At 56.1% G+C, this 17809-nt stretch overlaps 5 protein-coding genes across 5 annotated transcripts; 3 read left to right on the top strand and 2 right to left on the bottom strand.

Moving 5' to 3' along the window:
* Positions 1–134: 134 nt before the first annotated feature.
* MONBRDRAFT_1982 (uncharacterized protein) lies at positions 135–1016 on the top strand (the record flags this gene model as incomplete). The annotated part of the gene is made up of 1 exon (XM_001745036.1): positions 135–1016. A coding segment is annotated over one exon (882 nt), but the record flags the coding sequence as incomplete, so codon positions are not given.
* A 1759-nt stretch (positions 1017–2775) lies between these two features.
* Positions 2776–3855, bottom strand: MONBRDRAFT_16440 (uncharacterized protein; the record flags this gene model as incomplete). The annotated part of the gene is made up of 2 exons (XM_001744857.1): positions 2776–2959; positions 3344–3855. The coding sequence occupies 2 exons, from the start codon at positions 3853–3855 to the stop codon at positions 2776–2778; spliced, it is 696 nt and encodes a 231-aa protein (XP_001744909.1).
* A 1837-nt stretch (positions 3856–5692) lies between these two features.
* On the top strand, positions 5693–8041 carry MONBRDRAFT_16431 (uncharacterized protein; the record flags this gene model as incomplete). The annotated part of the gene is made up of 9 exons (XM_001745035.1): positions 5693–5896; positions 6006–6273; positions 6470–6518; positions 6649–6754; positions 6841–6873; positions 7049–7139; positions 7268–7321; positions 7423–7485; positions 7704–8041. The coding sequence occupies 9 exons, from the start codon at positions 5693–5695 to the stop codon at positions 8039–8041; spliced, it is 1206 nt and encodes a 401-aa protein (XP_001745087.1).
* Positions 8042–8172: 131 nt separating this feature from the next.
* MONBRDRAFT_24651 (uncharacterized protein) lies at positions 8173–9833 on the bottom strand (the record flags this gene model as incomplete). Its single annotated transcript, XM_001744856.1, has 5 exons — positions 8173–8358; positions 8508–8612; positions 8723–8872; positions 8905–9174; positions 9318–9833. The coding sequence occupies 5 exons, from the start codon at positions 9831–9833 to the stop codon at positions 8173–8175; spliced, it is 1227 nt and encodes a 408-aa protein (XP_001744908.1).
* A 1435-nt stretch (positions 9834–11268) lies between these two features.
* MONBRDRAFT_32048 (uncharacterized protein) lies at positions 11269–14880 on the top strand (the record flags this gene model as incomplete). Its single annotated transcript, XM_001745034.1, has 17 exons — positions 11269–11562; positions 11671–11725; positions 11824–11904; positions 12018–12089; positions 12200–12282; positions 12380–12433; positions 12557–12629; positions 12775–12920; positions 13042–13089; positions 13217–13550; positions 13640–13698; positions 13776–13834; positions 13914–13978; positions 14090–14129; positions 14232–14280; positions 14380–14495; positions 14615–14880. The coding sequence occupies 17 exons, from the start codon at positions 11269–11271 to the stop codon at positions 14745–14747; spliced, it is 1761 nt and encodes a 586-aa protein (XP_001745086.1). The 3' UTR covers positions 14748–14880.
* Positions 14881–17809: the final 2929 nt, after the last annotated feature.

The following is a 17809-nucleotide window of genomic DNA, read 5'->3' as shown; positions in this document are numbered from 1 at the left end:
CGCTGCCTTCAAGCTCTCCACGCAGCGCATGTTCGAGCAGGTTAGTTGCACCGCCCTTGACAGCCTTGAGCGTTGCGCAGCACGTTAGTGAGGCGCGAGATCTCATCGGCCGTTCTGCCCTCCCTTTACTTTAGTTCAAGTCTGACTACTCGAAGTCGTACGAGTCCGAGGCTGTCGAGGCCAAGCGCCTGGCTGCTTTCGAGGCCAACCTTGAGTTCATCAACAAGCACAACGCCGAGCATGCCCAGGGTCTGCACTCGTACACCGTTGGTGTCAACGAGTTCGCTGATCTGACCATTGACGAGTTCATGGCCCTGTACGTTCCCTCCAAGTTCAACCGCACCATGCCCTACAACACCGTCTACCTTCCCGCCACTTCCGAGGACTCTGTCGACTGGCGCACCAAGGGTGCCGTCACCCCCATCAAGAACCAGGGCCAGTGCGGTTCCTGCTGGTCTTTCTCCACCACCGGTTCCACCGAGGGTGCCCACGCCATTGCCACCGGTAACCTTGTCTCCCTCTCCGAGCAGCAGCTCGTTGACTGCTCTGGCTCCTTCGGCAACCAGGGCTGCAACGGTGGTCTGATGGACGATGCTTTCAAGTACATTATCTCCAACAAGGGTCTTGACACCGAGGAGGACTACCCCTACACCGCCCAGGACGGTACCTGCAACAAGGAGAAGGAGGCCAAGCACGCCGCCACCATCAGCTCTTACAGCGATGTCCCCAAGAACAACGAGGACCAGCTCGCCGCTGCCGTCGCCAAGGGTCCCGTCTCCGTCGCCATTGAGGCCGATCAGTCTGGCTTCCAGCTCTACAAGTCTGGTGTCTTTGACGGCAACTGCGGCACCAACCTCGACCACGGTGTCCTCGTTGTTGGCTACACCGATGACTACTGGATTGTCAAGAACTCGTGGGGTACCACCTGGGGTGTTGAGGGTTACATCAACATGAAGCGTGGTGTCTCCGCCTCTGGTATCTGCGGCATTGCCATGCAGCCCTCTTACCCCATTGTCGGCTCTGGCCCCTCTCCTCCTTCCCCTCCTTCCCCTCCTTCCCCTCCTTCCCCTCCTTCCCCTCCCTCTCCTCCTTCCCCTCCCTCTCCTCCTTCCGGCCAGCACCACTACGGTGACCCCAACTCTGGCTCTTGCATGTCCGATGAGGAGGCCATCCAGATTGAAGGCATCTCTGGTTCTTTCTGCTCCCCCAAGTGCGAGAACCTTGTTGTGACCAAGACTTGCACCAAGGATGTCCCCGCTGGCACCACCGCCCGCCCCGAGTGCGTCCTCGAGACCTCTGGCTCGTCCACCCCCACCATGTGCGCTCTCATCTGCGACCCCAGCTCTGAGGACGATGGCTGCCCCAACAAGGCCAGCTGCAAGTCCATCTCCAGCACTGGCATCTGCACCTACGACTCTTAAGTCGTCGGCCGTTGCCATCGCTTTTGTTTTTGCGTGCGCGCTTGTTCTCTCGCCCTTTTTATGATGGGCCTGAAACAATTTATTGGTTGCTGCTCGCGGTAATAGAAGTTTTTATAACCCCTACCCCTTTTTTTTTCTCTCTACCCCTCAAACGTTTGCATCCTATCAATTGAAATTGCAAACGAACCTATGTGGCTCTCTTGTATGACTTGAAATCCCGAATGTGCACACCATGCCAATGCCATACTCATCCATAGTAGTGCCTCTGCAGATGGCCATGTTTCCTTTTGTGTAGACACGATGCTGACATTTTCCAGCTGACAATGTCCTGATCCAACGATCAAATCCATTGTTCAACCTGTCGTCGTCCCAGTGACATGGTGCTGAGCGAAATGCTGGCCTTTGCCCGGCACCAGTTGAACCTCCTCAGAGGCTACAGCCATCCTGACACGAGCCGCGTATGTGCTGGGTTCAACCGCCCCCTCCCCTCCCATCTCGTTCACTGCCATCGTGGCCCACCCATCCTTACTTGGCTCCCCACTGGTTCTATAGGCGGATACGCGCCATGTCTTGCCCCTTCGCGCCAAATCGCACCTGCAAAGCCTGGTTGTCGGTGCCTCCTCGTGGTTGTATTTGATTCCTGCCGCAGCCTTTGCCAGTCACTGGCACGATGGTCTATACTACCGTGCCTCTGCCCTCCTTTTTACGGCCATCGCAGCGGCCAGTTGTCTGGCCGACGGCAGTCTGCTCGAGCCGCCGTGGTGGACGCTCAGTACGCCCTATCTGTCGCAGCGTCACGCCTCTCAGCTCGATCGATGGCTCGCCACTAGTGGAGCCGTGGTCGCCGCATCCGCCTACTTTCATGCTGACAAGGCCCTGGCACAATACGCCATCGACCTGGCCCTTGCCGTCCTCGCCACTGCCCCACTCCATGCGGCTCGCTCAACCCCCACCCCCCACGTTTGGTCCTGGGTCGGCTGGCAATGCCTGTGGCACTTGACCTCGGCCCTCTTTGTCGCCCATGTTCTGCTTTGGTCACCCCAGCTGCGCCCCTTTGATCTCTTGGCTTTTGCCACCCTGGTCCCGGGTCAGGCCGCTTAAAGTTGTGCGTGATATTCTTGACCCGCGCCCCCCCTGAAGCCCCGGGTCTGGCCGCCGTGCGGCCCCACTCTACCACTGGTTGGTTACCTGTCCACACAGTGTGGACAACCCGCCTGTTCTGTCCAAGAGCCTTTTCAGAATTGGATTCACAGGATTCCCATTGGATTCACATTATTTCAAAAGAATAGCTCGATTTGATGTAGAAGATCCTCGTGCAGCCCGCACACACCCCGCGCCAGGTCTCACAGAATTATCATGTGCACCGCTGCGCAATGACACACCAGTTGGAAGCATCGTAAAAGCACTCTTGCACTTCAAACTGTGCTGTGCTCTCTACCAGCTCGCCCAGCTCGCCTTCACAATACACGTGACAATACCTAGAGAGGGACCAAGTGAGAACCATAGCAATGAAGCCAGAAGAAACAGGAAGCATGATCCTTTCAAAGCAGAGACCCGCATTCAAGGCCCCATGCCAGTCGACCACGTACCGCTCGTACACTCGCGGGGCAGACTCGGTCGAAGCCTCGTCGGAGGAGGCTGGCTTGGCCACTGGGGCACGATTCTGCTCAAACTCAGCGTTGTGGACCCACGGCACAAAAATGTCTTGTGCTGGAAACTCACGCTTGGACTCGGCGCCCTGCCGTCATCACGTGGCACACGGGTGGATAGGGGTCAGTTGCGCCATCAGGCACCTTGCAGTATTACCAAACAAGGAACTTCAAAACACCGTCACAGCCACATCCACACACACTCTCAAAACACACACACGCACGCACGCACACACACACCCACAAAAGAAAAAAAATAAAAAATAAATAAACATTCGAGACCGTACCTGTTCCAAGGCCCAGGCCTGAACAAGGACCAGTCCGCCTGGGCGAACAATGCGGGCCAGCTCCCAGATGGCCCGGCGCCGTCGTGCAGCCGAGGAGAAGTGATGTAGGACGGCAATGGAGATGGCGGCGTCAAAGACGCCATCACGATAGGGCAGCGTCATGTTATCCCCTGTTGCGACCTCCAAACCCTTTTCACCGCACAACTCGACCAGGCCTCGGCACACGTCGCTACCCAACATCACACACTGTGGCGGGGCCACCAGCATATACTTGCCATTTCCGCACCCGACATCTGCGACCAAGCTACCTGGCGCTAGCTTGCCCAGAAAGTCGGCCACGCGCGGCCATGGCGAGTGCCTCGTGTGGTCCCAGTGACCCGCAATGTCCTCATACACCGCCTGCACGTTGGTCCGCTCCAGATCTGGTGTCTGTAATGCCGCTTCAGCTGGTTCATCTGGCACCGGCACCGCTCGGACCTGCGGCTTGCTGTGCTGCATTCGAGCTGCATCGCGCCTACGCTGTACCGCCGGCGGTACCGTCGCTAGCCAACGCACCAGCACCAAGTAGGGAGTTTCGGTAACGGACCGGCCCACCGCAAACTTGCAACCGGGGGTAAGCACTGCGTGTTGGCCAGGCTGCAATACCAGCACCTGGTCAACATTTCCAAAAGTCGCGTCGCCCACGGTGGTTGTCGCAGTCCCGAGGTGCAACTCGACAGGCGCTCCCAAGGCCAAAGCAACAGTGGGCTGTGCTAGCTGGGAACAGGGTGGTATCAACATTCCCCATGGCACCGACCGAGAGCCCCCCAGCAGAAGGAGCGTATCCAAGCAAGGGACATGGACACGACCATCGTGAGCTCATCTCGAGTGCATGCGGCGTGTGGCCATTGCAACTGCACATGCATACAGAGAAGACACACACAGACATGCAGGCGCAAAGGCACATACGACAGGGACACGGGCATGGCGTTGTACTGCCTACCTCGGCCTCGGGCTCTGCCCGCGGTGGACACCACTGTCCTGGTTGATACTCTTCCACCAGGACGGCCAAGCGGTCGAGTGCCGGCGCGCTCATGTCAGCCAGCACCCCAACCTCATGGAGCAGACCCACCAGATCATCAGGGACTGGCGCCACGGGCGAACCCGTGACTTTGTTATGTCTCGTACAAACGCCAAAAGCCAGACTCCTCCGCGTCCGACCACGCTGCCACTTGCCATCCTGTTTCGGCGTCTCCAACGTCTTGCCCACCCATCGCTCCGGCACAAACCATTCCCCAGCCTCCACCATCTTCCCGCCGCCCCCAGACCAACAGAGAGAAAGAGAGAGAGAGGGGGGGGGGAGAGTTTGAGAGAGTTTGAGAGAGAGTTTGAGAGTTTGAGAGTTTGAGAGAGAGAGAGTTTGAGAGAGTGAGTGAGAGTTTGAGAGTTTGAGAGTTTGAGAGAGAGAGAGAGAGAGTTTGAGAGAGAGAGAGAGAGAGTTTGAGAGAGAGAGAGAGTTTGAGAGAGAGAGAGAGAGAGAGAGAGTTTGAGAGAGAGAGAGAGAGAGATTGAGAGCAAGATTGAGAGTTTGAGAGAGAGAGCGTTTGAGAAAGACAGAGCGAGGATTGCGGACATAATCTGACATGTGCTCTTTGCCTGTGTCTGTGTTTTCCCAATTTCTGATACCTCTTGGGTGGGTGTGTACTTGAGGTGTGAACGGACGTGGGGGCAGAGCAGAGGGGACAACACACACACACACACACAGACACACGCACACAGACACACACACACACACACACACAGACACACGCACACAGACACACGCGCATACCTCTACAGTGGCGCAGCAGCGGTTAGGAGGTGGTATGTGGCGGTGGATCAGTGCTGCTTGCCCGCCGGGCCTTCGGCGATGGATGGGGTTGGAGGAGGCAGCCATTCCACCGGTCGCCACGGGCGGTGCAGCACACGCTTCCGATGCGAGCCGACAGCAGGCCAAGCGCACCGCTCCACAGGATGCCGTGGCCCCTAGCCCAACCACGGGGCCTGTACATGAGGCAGCCGATCGTCCGGCTGGAAAACGTTCAAAAGCAAACCGTGACGGCAAGCAAAAGCAAAAGGCCAAAGCCAAGCCCAAGCAGAAGAAGCCCAACCACGATCGCGCGCGCTCCAACCAGGTGGGCCATCCTTCTCATCGCTCAAAGCCCTCACCCAGCCCTCAGTCTGCACGCTGTGCCTGTGGCCAAGCACATGCTCATCCTTTCCCGTTGCTTTCTCTCAGCTCATGGCTCGGCAGGTGGATGCCGAATTTTGCAAAGAGACCACCCCGTACACAGACAGCAGTAGGTGCAGGCAGCAGATGCAGTGCGGCTGGTCTGGTGCCCGCGTCTCAAGCCAGCTCGTGCCCTTCACTCACTCCAGCCTTGATGCACTGCCGCCAGAGTTTCGACGCATTCCTCCCTATTTCTACACGTTCAATTGCTATGCCAAAGGCCGTTGGCACGGCCGGACCATCCTCGATGTCTTTACCAACGAGTTTCAAGCTGAAACTCCAGAGTATTACGTTCGTCAAACAACACCGAGACAAACCGCCTCTTGCAAACCTTCTTTTGTGGCTTGCTTCTCTCCGCCCTGCCTCACTGACCTGCGCTGTGCACTTTGGATGCTCTCAGAGACATGCCATTACCGAGGGCCTCATCACTGTCAACTCTGAGCGCGTGCCCCTGGATTTCATCATTGACAATAACCACATCATTCTGAACAAAGTACATCGCCATGAACCGCCCGTCACGAACGATCCCTTGTCAATTGTGGGCGAAACTCCAGACCTGCTCGCCATTGACAAGCCAGCTTCCATTCCCGTGCACCCCTGCGGTCGCTATCGCCACAACACCGTACAAGCCATCCTCGGCCATGAGCATGACCGCTGGCGTGTCTACCGTACGATCAGCCACCCATCTTCTTGTGATGTTATTCTCCCGGCGTGACTCAAATCCTTTGCTCAGGCCGACTTTGTATCCACAAAGCCGCAGGCCTTGTGCCTTGTGAAATATCAAGCCTTGTGATTACAGGGACAACTCTTTTTTCGACTCATGCCCGTATTGGATTTGGATCACCCCCATTGCCATTATTGCAGCCTGTCATCGCTTGGATCGCCTCACCTCGGGCCTCCTTATCTTTTGCAAGTACGTTTTTGGTTAACCTGACTGGCCATTTCGCCTTATCTTCTCGAGCGGCTGGCCTCTGCAGCTTTGGTCCCCTTCCTCAAGTCGGCGTCGCACCAAATGGCCCGCTCTAATGCTTGTCTGCATCCAGGAATCCAGCCATGGCCAAGCAATTTGAGCAGTGGATCACCCAGCATCAGGTTGAGAAGCAGTACATCTGCCGTGTTCAAGGCCGTGTCGAGCAGTCAGTTTTATTCGTTGGTCGATGCGAGGCGGCCAAGTTACACTCGTCGTATTGACCTGACCCTGCGCTACCCAAACACCTTGCAGAGATGAATTTGAGTGCGACGCTCCGTTGAAGATTTGTGATCAACGGGTACGCTTCTAAAACAATATCCCATGCCCAACCCTTATCTCCGAACCGGTCGACACACCCGATGACCAGCCGCTTGAAAGTTGATACATCCATCTCTGACCCGGCCCTTGCTGCGGCTCCTGACTGCCGCTCCTGCTCCGTCCTTGCGGCCGCGACGCTCGCGACAACCCATTAGCTTGGCCTGTGCTGTGTCCACCCAGAAGGCAAGGCCAGCCTGACTCGGTTCCGGGTCATTCGACGCGACAAGGACACGACGGTTCTGCACTGTACGGCCACATCCTCCATGCGCTCACCTTGCAGTCCCCGGCATACGCCACCTTGCCTGCAGCCGCCCTGGAGCAGTCGGCATGCTTTGTCGCCCTCTCACAAGCGTCTTGGTCATCTGATGCTCCAGGTTTTCCTAAAACGGGGCGCATGCATCAGATTCGCGTGCACGTACAGTATTTAGGTATACAGCTCGCCCATGTTTCGGTGATGGCCGCACCCAAAGTTGGTTCCGACTGTCGATCCACATCATTGCGTTTTTGATCCCCCCTGTTCTTCCTTCAGGCCATCCCATTGTCAATGATCCCGTCTACAATTCAGAGCTTTGGGGTCCAGAACGTGGTCGCGGTTTCCAAGGCGATGCAGCTCGGGTTGCGGAGCTGTCCGAGGCCTTTGCCAATCGCATCCGCTCGGCCAACTCTTCTGCCAAGCAAACAGACTTGGGTGGCGAGGAGCTTGCCGACCGTGTCGGCGGCTCTACGTCCGACGCACCCCCTGCAGCCGAGGATTCCCGCCAGTCGCGTTTGCAAGATAGCGACTGCTCGGAACCACGTCTCAATCGCCAGGCGGAGCACTTACCAGAAGCAGCAAAATACGAATTTTGGCCCGGGTGTACCGAGTGTCAGGTACAAGCGTCATGTCACTGGTCGCTGGGTCAATCCACCCCATTTCACCGAGGCTGCGCATGCGTATGCTCTCGGAGCTCGTACCGGCTCACGCCGGCCTCACGCCGTGCGAACGTTCTTGGCAGATTGACCGTCAAGACCCGGCACCCGAGGCCATGCGCATTTACCTGCATGCGTTCCGCTACCGCGGGCCAACCTTTGATTTTCAGACTGCCATGCCGTGGTGGAGTGGCGAAGACTGGCCCCAGCAGCTGGCCAAACGGCAGGAGACCTACTAACATTGCATGTATAGATGCCATGTACATCGCCCGGCTGACCGCCACCATTGGGACATTTTTAGGCGTCAATTGAGCTTGGAAACGGCCCTGTTACTTAATTACGAATGGACTTGCGCGGCATGACCGGCGTGTCACGTCAATACCAGCGCAATGCTGGCCAGCACATCATCCACGGTCAGGTAGAGGCGGCCATCCCCCCCAAAGGCAAGGTTGCCCGTCTTTTTATCTGTGCGCACCATGCCCAGACGCGTTCCGTCTGGAGCAAAAACGTGGACGCCTCCTGCGGCCGTGGCCCACAGTCGACCCTCAGAATCAACCTGCATCTCGATGTCCACGTGGCCACCATACGACACATGAGACGCGGCAAAGACATTCGTAGACACGGGTCGGCACGCACAAAAAGCATACGGGATAGAACATGCACTTATAGTGACATGTTCAAACCATTCTACCGCGCACGGCGTACCTTGAGGCCGTCTGCTGCACCGATGGCCTTGACGCCGCTACGCACGTGCTCCTGAGCAAAGGGCTCGCATGTAGCCATGCCGTTGGCACTGACAGTTTCACACACCTGACAGAGAAGACGGATCACAACACATGGAACCGAGGTTGAATCCCGTGGTGGTGAGTCTGCGCCACCTCGTGTGAGTCGTGGCGTCTTTGCGAGCTGATGTGACGTACCACCCAATAGCCCTGGTTATCTGGGATGCAGTTGGCAATGTAAAGTTTTTGATTGTGAGCATAGATTCCGTTGGGACGAAACAGTGGCGTGTCCAGGCCCGTGAGGCGGAGCTTGACAGGATCTAGGGTGCTCTTGCCAGCCAGATAGCGCTGTGTGTGAAGGCATGGTCAGAGTGAGCGACCCTGATCGGTCTGATACGGGGGCCGATCCAGCAGTTGTGGGAACTTGCCTTGATGTAAGCACTGGGGATTTTGAAAACGTTGTTCTCTCGCAGCTCTCGGCGGGTATCCAGCTCTCGGTCGTTAAACCCATACGAAGGGTCGGTGAAAAAGATGTTGCCCTCTGCATCCAGGGTCAGATCATTCGGGCTGTTCAAGCGTGCGCCGCGATACTTCTCAGCCAAGGGTATGATTGTACCATTTACCAGCAAGATCACCCGCCGAGCACCATGCTGGCACACCAGCAGCCCACCCGTCGGTGCGTGGTAGAGCAGGCCATTGCTACCTGGTTCGATGAGCTGCCAATACTGGGGGTGAGGCGTGGTGCAGGCGCTCGGCGAATTTCAGGGCTTGGGTTGCCAACGTTGATACATACCGAGTCGCAGGGTACATCATTGCTTTCATAGCAACCTGATGGCGTGAGAAAAGGGCCGCTTTTGCCGGTGGCTGGAATGAAGTAGTGCATGATGTTGGTCTTTGTGTCAGAAAAGATGACCTGATCCTGTGTCGTTGGTACACTGGTCAGGATGCGAGCTCCGGCCGGCACCCAGGTGGGGCCCTCTGCCCACTTGAGGCCTCTGACGTGAACGCGCAGCTCGGTCTCGGCAAACAAGTCCGCAAATCCTGTCACCTCCTCGATCAAGCTGCCGACATAGAGGGCTTGCGGAGTCGGCTCGACTGGAATTGGCATCGGCGCCGCAGTCGTCGTCGTTGTGGTGGCAGCCGTGGTGGTCCTGGAATCAGAGGCGGCGCTCGCTGGTTTGTGAACAATGCTGTCCGGCAGTGTTGATGGCAATGCAATGAGCAGGTACGCAGTCACTATGCTTGTCACGGCAACCGCCAACCAAACTTGCACGACCGGTGCCGTAGATGAAGCCGAAGCCACCTTCATCTTTCCGCTTTCCAATCCCTCCCCCAAAAAAATAATTAACAAAAAAAGCCACAAACCCAATTTTTTTTGACCAATTTCGCCTGTGTCCAACATGTCAGATAGAAATGAATGAAACAGCGATGTCAGATTTTACCTCTTGATGTCAGACAAATTCAATTCTGTGGTGTGTGTGTGTGTGTGTGTGTGTGTGTGTGTGTGTGTGTGTCCGCACTTTGTTTCAGAGCCAAGGGGACGTTGCGTTGGGGATTGCACGGCTGCACTCTCCTCTGAGGGCGCTCTGGCTTTGAGACTGCGCTGGGACTTGACGCTGACGCCTGGGCACTGATACCTGGCGCCGGCACTTTTCATAGCGTGTCGTGTTTGGCTATCCGACTGGTATAGACACATCTCTCCCTCTTTTTTTCTTTTTCTCTGCTTTGCTTTCGTTCGCTTGGTGCTGTTGCATGACGATCCCGTCTTGGTGTGCCGCGTGTAGAGGCGGGGCGAGCTGTGATTGCGGGGTGGGGGTGGGATTCCTTCCCCATCGCCATGAGTTTTGCTTTTGTTCTACGGACGGGTCGAATCCCCGAGCCGCACATTCCCGCAGCTGATCGACCCTTGTACAATCAGCTGAAGCTCTTCTCGCTCAACGCACATCGCACGGCCATGATCTTCTCACCAACACTGACCATCAGCCAACGGCAGCGCGTGCACGTCCTTGCCCGGTGCGCTTCTCTTCCTGTCCCCCCTGTGGGCAATCAGAGTGCACAGCCCTCACAGCTCATCGACTCACGCTTGCTCGCTCCCAGGCTCTTTGGTCTAAAACACAAGAGTCATAGCTATTGTCTCAAACCCGGTTCTCTGACGGACATTCAGCCCGATTCTGAGGTGGGCTCGGCCCCTGTAGCACCGCGTTTCCTTGCCCGCGGCACTACACCGTCGGAGGGTTGGGAGGTTGCGACTAGCCAAGAATCTCCTTTGACCACCTTGCGTTGACAAACTCGCCACGCCTCTAGGACTCGATGCTGGATGCAGAGGAGGAGGAGGGTGCTGAATGTTCAGCCGATCGCGTTGTCCGCTGCGTCAAGGTCCTTGTTCTTGCGTGCCTCTGCGGATTTTTACACCGGTCACGCGCTCGCCTGGGCGTCGCTTTTCCCCTCACCCCCTTTCACCCGCTTGTTACCCCCGTGTCCAACCGCCCCCGCGCCGTGCCCCCAAGGTGTGGAAGCCAGACGGCTTCAGCTCTCGTCCATCACCGGTACAAAGCCCCCAACAGTCACGTCGGAACGCAAAGCAAGCTCATGGATCGCGTACCGATCGAGGTGCCCCGATACCGGCCTCTGCCACACCAGCAGCCTCTTTCGGCGCACAACAACCCCTGCACAGCAGCGGTGTAGCCCCTACGACCCCTGCGACCCTAGCGGATGTGGCAGAGGAGTTGCTGGACACGGCACCCATGCCGCACCCCGAGTGGACGGCTGAAGAGCGACGCTACTATGAGTCAGTTGTACTTTGCTCGCACTCTGCTTTGTTTGCGACCGGGCAGCTGCACAAGTCTCCCGCCTGTATGAATCCGTTAACACCGGCCGTTGCGCGGGTTTCCAGTGAAATGATTCTGTACTTGCAAGGTAAAGAGCTAAAGCGTCCACTCCTTTTCCAAAACAAATCGCAAAAGCAGCGTCGTATGATTCATGAGATTGCAGAGCACCTCGGCCTCCACCACGATTCTCATGGGCATCGAACCAAAAAGGTCAGGATCTACCTGAAGCATTCTGCTAGCCCATCACTCCTTGGAAAGGGGGGGTCTTGGCATGGCGGCCAGCGGTTCCTTCAAACGGGAATCCCGCAACCTTTGTAGAGCCGAGTGGTTGAGGTCATGGTACCGGCACCCGAGGTGCGCCGGCAAGAAGCCGGTACGTCCCAGCACACTATGCATGCGTCACCCGCCAGGCATTCGAGACGGTCGGTCTCTGCAGCTTTCGGGGCCTGACAGTCGTGGTATTGCCCTTAGATGACTTTCAAATTCTCCAGCAGGCCTTGCGTGCATACCGTAAACTTGCTCGCGAATCCTCCCACGAGCTGGCCGAATCAAGTACGTCCTTGAGCGTCCTACACGAGTTCCTAGCCACACCATACCGGGCTGTAGTACATCAACCCATCAGATATGACAAGGTACCTTCACTGGGCGGCTGGACTTGCTCTTAGACACGGAGCTCCCACCGGGCTATCAGCCGGGCACCCAGCATCTTTTGCGCTACGCGAGCTGGAATATCGAATGTACGGCTGGCATGGAGATCATGTGCTTCCGCCTTACCTCCATCCAAGCATGGTTACCGGAAGCTATGCATGACTGTCACTGTGCCATTCACCATTCGATCTTGAAACAGGGTTCAACGCTTTGTTTCTGAGTGATACGGAGTTCAATTTGGCCGTGCCCAGCCAAGATATCGCCGACGTCAATGACCTTTTGGTTCGTACAAAGCCCTGCTGAATGCATCCCGCTAGAACTTCAGCACAGTGGTGAAGTAGGGGGCACTCACAACCTCTTCCTGGATGCTTTTTTATAGGAACGGATTGCTTGCGTCATTGTGGCCTTGGACGCGGACCTGCTGGCTGTGCAGGTCGGTCTGCCACCTGGCGCATCCACAGCACAGTCGCTGATCCTGTGCCATTTGGTCACCAAAAGAGAACATTAGTCAGTCAGCCATGTTTGCTGATGCGTGCACGATTGCTGATTCTGCTAGGAGGGCCCTTCCAACCTGCAACGCATGACACTTTTCATTGAGCGCTACTTGGACTCGGCCTTTAGCGTGATAGGTCCGTTGAAACTGCCATGAGATGCTGGTTGCCAGGTGCTTGTAGTTGTTGGCGGGTTCTGGTTCCATCCGACCCTTTGGCAGTGTCAGCACGAGCGTGTTGGGTTCAGACTGTCGGCCTTACGCTTGCCTGTTTGCTCGTGTAGGGGGTTTGGAGCCTCACGAGGCGCAGCAACTGTATTTTTTGGTGCGACGAGAAGGCCCTCTGCGCAACGTGCGACTCGTCCCGGAGGCCCAGGCCTTCTTGCAGCAGCCTTGGCATTTTGACGTGGATGGCAATCTGCACCTGCAGGTGTGGTCCAGCGATCCTACTGCATTAAATCTTTTGCTGCGTGCTTCTGATCTGGGGTCCAGTTTGCATGCTCACGCCAACATGTAATCCTCACCCTCGCCCTCTTCTCCCCTCAAACTAGGAATATCGCTTTCAGCGCATTCCACTCCTTATCCAGGCTGAACTTGACGTTAGTTTGGCACAATGGGCCAAGTTGGGCTGAGCTAAGCTTTGACATTTGTAAACAGCCGCGAGCTCCATTGTTCGACGACGCCTCACATATGCTTCTGTGCCCACAACGGGGCACGGGTTGACAGGTTCCTGCGAGCGTGTGTGCTGAACAAGGCAGTGTGTGCTCCAATGTACCTCGCAACGACATTGAACATTCCTTGCATCTGGAGGATCGCGTGGAGCGGGAGCAATGGCAACAAGAACAGCCAGGGCTGGCTTTCGCTCAGGATACTCTAGACTTTGCGGAGCTTGAGGCGCGGGCAGTGTCGCCCCCAGGAGTGCGCGTGGCTGACGGACACTCGGGAGCAAGCGGTCTGCCCGCAGATCGGACGCGCCCCACCACGCCGACAGTGCAACTCACTGAGCGACGCGTGGTCTTTGCTTGCACGCTCCATGCTAAAAGCAAGCATGTGGCCAATGGTATGGCATGTTCTTATTCCTGAACGAGGCCCTTGCTGTGAGTTCCTTGCCTGTGGATTGCATCGCTCTAACACGCGTTGCTCTCTCAGGTCGTTCACGCTGGGAAAGCCACAACGATGCTGACAAACAGGAGTTCATTCAGCAAGCGGTATGCTGGGTTCATAGTCTGGCTGTGGGAGGTTGTGGCCTGGGTCTTCATAACCGGCATGAAATGTGCTGATGTAGGTTAAGAACCGCCGTCGCATCGTGGGCGAATGCCTACGGCTTCGCGAGTGTCTGAATCGGTAAAGGCCATGCACGCTGGTGTTTGCGTTGCGAGAAGGCACTCTTGCTCGGAATTCATATTCTTCTGTTCACCGACAGCTTTGTATTTGCGCGCCACGAGAACCCTTTGCTGGTGGTCTCCGGTGACCTCAACGCCGGTCCAGGTTTGCGTGCGCCGTGGCAGAGAGGATTGGGTCAAGAATATGGTTGTTAAATGGACTCACCATGTGGACAATGGGCTTGACCGGCACGCCCCATCGCAAATCACGGTGCAGGCATGGACTTTTTTGAGCGGTTCTATTTGATGACTTCTGGGTACGTGAGGAGCCCGATGGTGTTCACGAGGGCGACGAAAAGGCAGGCTCGTTTCTCGTCTAGTGATAAAAGGTGGTGACATCTGTACTGCTGCTCTTGTAGCTTGGATGCGCTCATGGGCAGCCCCTTCAATCACAATAAGATGCTACAGGTATTTGAGCCTTTAGCTCGAGTTGACCTGGCTTGGACGGGCGATATCCTTTCGCCGACTGACGTGCGATCGACTGGCTGTTGATATCAACCCGCACAGGCCCTGTTGATTCGATCACGCTTTGTCTCGCCAGCCAGCATGTACACCGCGATTTTTGATGATTACGTGGACGGCGTGCCGAGCAAGCGGGTGTTGATTGACCACATTTGTGTCAGGTGCGACTCGCATATGTACAGATCGATTAGGGCCAACGCTTGAGCGTTTGGAAAAAGTGAGTGGCACTTGTTTGTTTTTCTCAGCACGCGTACTTACGCGTGTCGGGCCATGCTGCTAGCCGAGCACTGTTTCAGACCACGCGGCGGGCTGGGGTGGCACACGAGCTCTTTGAACAGTTTTCCGACGCACGCCTTGAAGGGCGTGCCCGACACCCAAGTGATCACCGGCCCATCTGGGCAGATCTGATTTGAGCAGAAAGGCCACACCAAGACCGTGCTGAAAAAAAGTTGAAAGGCAACGGAAGATTTAACGCGCTGCACTTCCGGTCTATCGACTCTCGGTACCGGCCGGCTCAAGCAGGCCCAGTAATTCATCAATAGGTGGATATTGCCAGGCATCAGTCAGCTGGGCGTCCGCGTGCTCCCGAACCTGCTTGAGAACCTCTTGCAACATGGCTGCACACGCACCGATCAAAATGAGCCGAGCATGGCGCCTTTGTGTTGTAACAGTAGTGTACTGTCATGTTTGACCCAGCCTACCTTTTGTGCCTTCTTCGCTGGATTTGGGGATTCGATTCAGGGCCAGCTCCGCTTCAAACACAGTCACGTCTAGCGTGGGCATTTGCAAAGTGAGGCACTACCCTTTGAGAGATGGTTCAGCACGGACAGCGCGTGTGGCCGGCACACAAGCATGTCGTCAGGACGGGCACCTTGAAAGGGCGCATCACTTGGCATAATGCTCTCGGGTGAGCGGGGCAAATTGTTGTCAAAGGCAATGCTTCGAAAGTTTCGCGTGGCCCCCAATGGCGACTGCAAATCAAGGCGAAGCGGACGCGCCATGACGCCGACTACTTTCACCAGCACGCCCTCCAACTCCTCGACTTTGCTCTCCTCGCGTCTTGTCGTTCACACACAAAAAAAAAAAAAAAAAAATGAAAAATTCAGACAAAATTTTAAGTAATTGTCAGACTTTTCGCGACACACACACACACACACACACACACACACACACACACACGAGTGAGGATGGAGAGGAGCCGGACCACGTCGGGGGTGGCGGTGCTCGAGGGTCAGATGCTGGCCATGGTTCGGCAAACGGACCTTTTGGATGGGGAGCAGCGTCAACAGCTGGTTGAGAGTGCTCTTTACGTGGTATCATGAATGGGCGTGTGGTTTGCTCTGATGTGTTCAGCGCCATCTTGGATTTTGCTCGACCTCCAGCTCACGCCCACGGTCACCCTGCTCGTCCCTAGTCAAGCTATCAACTGTTACGCGAAGCTATCAAGTGGCGCCGTCTCAGCACGCTCAACTGGATACTATCTTCGCCGTTGCCGCAAGTATGTCACCCCTCCTTTTGCTTGACCTCCGAAGCCAAAACCAAAGTTGTCAGTGTTTTGGCTGGTGACAGTCGAGCATGCCCTTGGCTTTTCGTACTCACAACGTTGCCTGACCGGATCCTTTCATCGCTTCAGCCATCGGGCCATGAACTGGGCTCGCTCGTTGGATGCGCCATTGGTTGTTTGCGCATGGAAGAAGAGGATGAGAAGGCGGATCAGGATCATAGTCGCCAGCGAGTGGACCTGATGGTGTTGCGCTCCCTCTTGGCCCGTGTGGTGGAGGTGGTGCCTGCAATCGAGTATGGCGGGGTCCTTCACATGGATCAGCTTATGTGCCACCTTGCAGCGGTACAGCGTTTGGATGGCCTTCAATTGCTGTGTCAATATAGCTTGCATCTCGTCAGCAATCACGTGAGTTTGGCTCTCGATCGTCCCGCAAGGCTGAGCGCACGGTTTCGCTCACCTGCAACGACCGTCCTTGCCATTGTCTAGCGGCCGTGGTTGCGCGTCTTCCGCATGTATGAATGGCTGGATGGGTATCGTGAGCTCGTTCTTCGGGGCTTGTTGCCAGAAGTACGTCTTTGTACATCCGGCTTCCGTTGGGTGATGAGCAGCTGCCCTCTTCACTTTTGAATGCGTTGCACCCTGGACCGATTATGATTAGATAAGTCGAGGGCCCAGCCATGAAAGTGCCGAGCACCGTTTACAATTGGCTCCGGATCAAGCGTCGGCATCAGCTTCAGACTCAGACCCAGATTCGGACGCAGATTCAGATGCTGAAGTGGGGATTAAATCGACAAGCGCTTGTGGTGCTACAAGTTTAGACACGGCCTTTGATCAATTGGTTCGACATCCGAAGTGCCCCTGTGCCCTAGGCGCGCTCTGATGATTGCGCGCAGCCCCTGCTCAGTGACCCACCCTTGCTTGGCTCGTACAGGCACAAACTGGCTGGCAGCGTGAGCTAGCCGTGGCACTAGGAATTTTAATACGTCGCGGTTTACTCGATGGACCGTTACCGCGCATAGTCTTGGATCGGATTGCAGATTTTGTACGATAATATCTTGTGTGATGTGCCTGAGGGCTCCACCTATCAGCACACCAAGACCTTCAAGGGTACTCGACTTTTGTGATGGAGATGGTCCTAGTCAATGTTTATTTTGTTGTATCGCTGTAAATGAACTGAAGGAAGACAGTAAGGGTAAAGAAGGCCTTGAGGTGAAGTTGAGTCAGTGGTTCGGTCGATCCAGTGCGCAGGTCATACTGGTCAATTGACGCTGGAATAATCACTAGAAGGCGACGCTCCGCGCACTACCTGTTGCTGCGGAGAATGTCACGTAAATGCGACCGCCTAACAATGACATGATCCAATAGCTATTGAAACATTACTGATGGCGCAACGCGACCCCTTGTAGTTTGTGGTTTGCACGGGAGCATTACAAACGACTGAGGGTAGTCAGCGGCTCGTAGGTGTAGGTGGCAAGGTGATTGCTGGGTGGTGCATGATGAGAAAACACGCTATCGGCAAACACCATGTCTGGGGTGAGGTCTTTGATAGTTGGGGCACCCAGCAAGCGCATGTTCATCTCCATTTCATCTTGTAAAATCTATGCACATGCAACGTCGTGCCGTGGTGAGCTGTGTTCTCATTGGGCTGCAAAAAGGTCGCCCAAATCAACCAGCAACCCCCCCCCCCCCCCCCCCCCCCCCCCACACACACACACACAGGGATTTAGTGGTATATATGACCCCGCATACGAGTCCAGCATACCTGAAACACCTTCTCAACACCAGGTGAGCCGTAGCCGGCCATGGCATACAGGGTCGGCCGACCAATGCCCACAGCCTTGGCGCCAAGCGCCAGAGCCTTGCACACATCAGAGCCACGGCGCACACCGCCATCCACGTAGACCTCAATGCGATCCTGCAAACCTCGCTCACGCAAGGCTGCCATCACTTCAACAAGCACCTCAATGCCGA

The sequence above is a fragment of the Monosiga brevicollis genome, genomic scaffold, assembly GCF_000002865.3.
Source record: "Monosiga brevicollis MX1 MONBRscaffold_7 genomic scaffold, whole genome shotgun sequence".
In the NCBI taxonomy this organism is placed as follows: Eukaryota; class Choanoflagellata; order Craspedida; family Salpingoecidae; genus Monosiga; species Monosiga brevicollis.
This window is presented reverse-complemented; position numbering and strand designations above follow the sequence as displayed.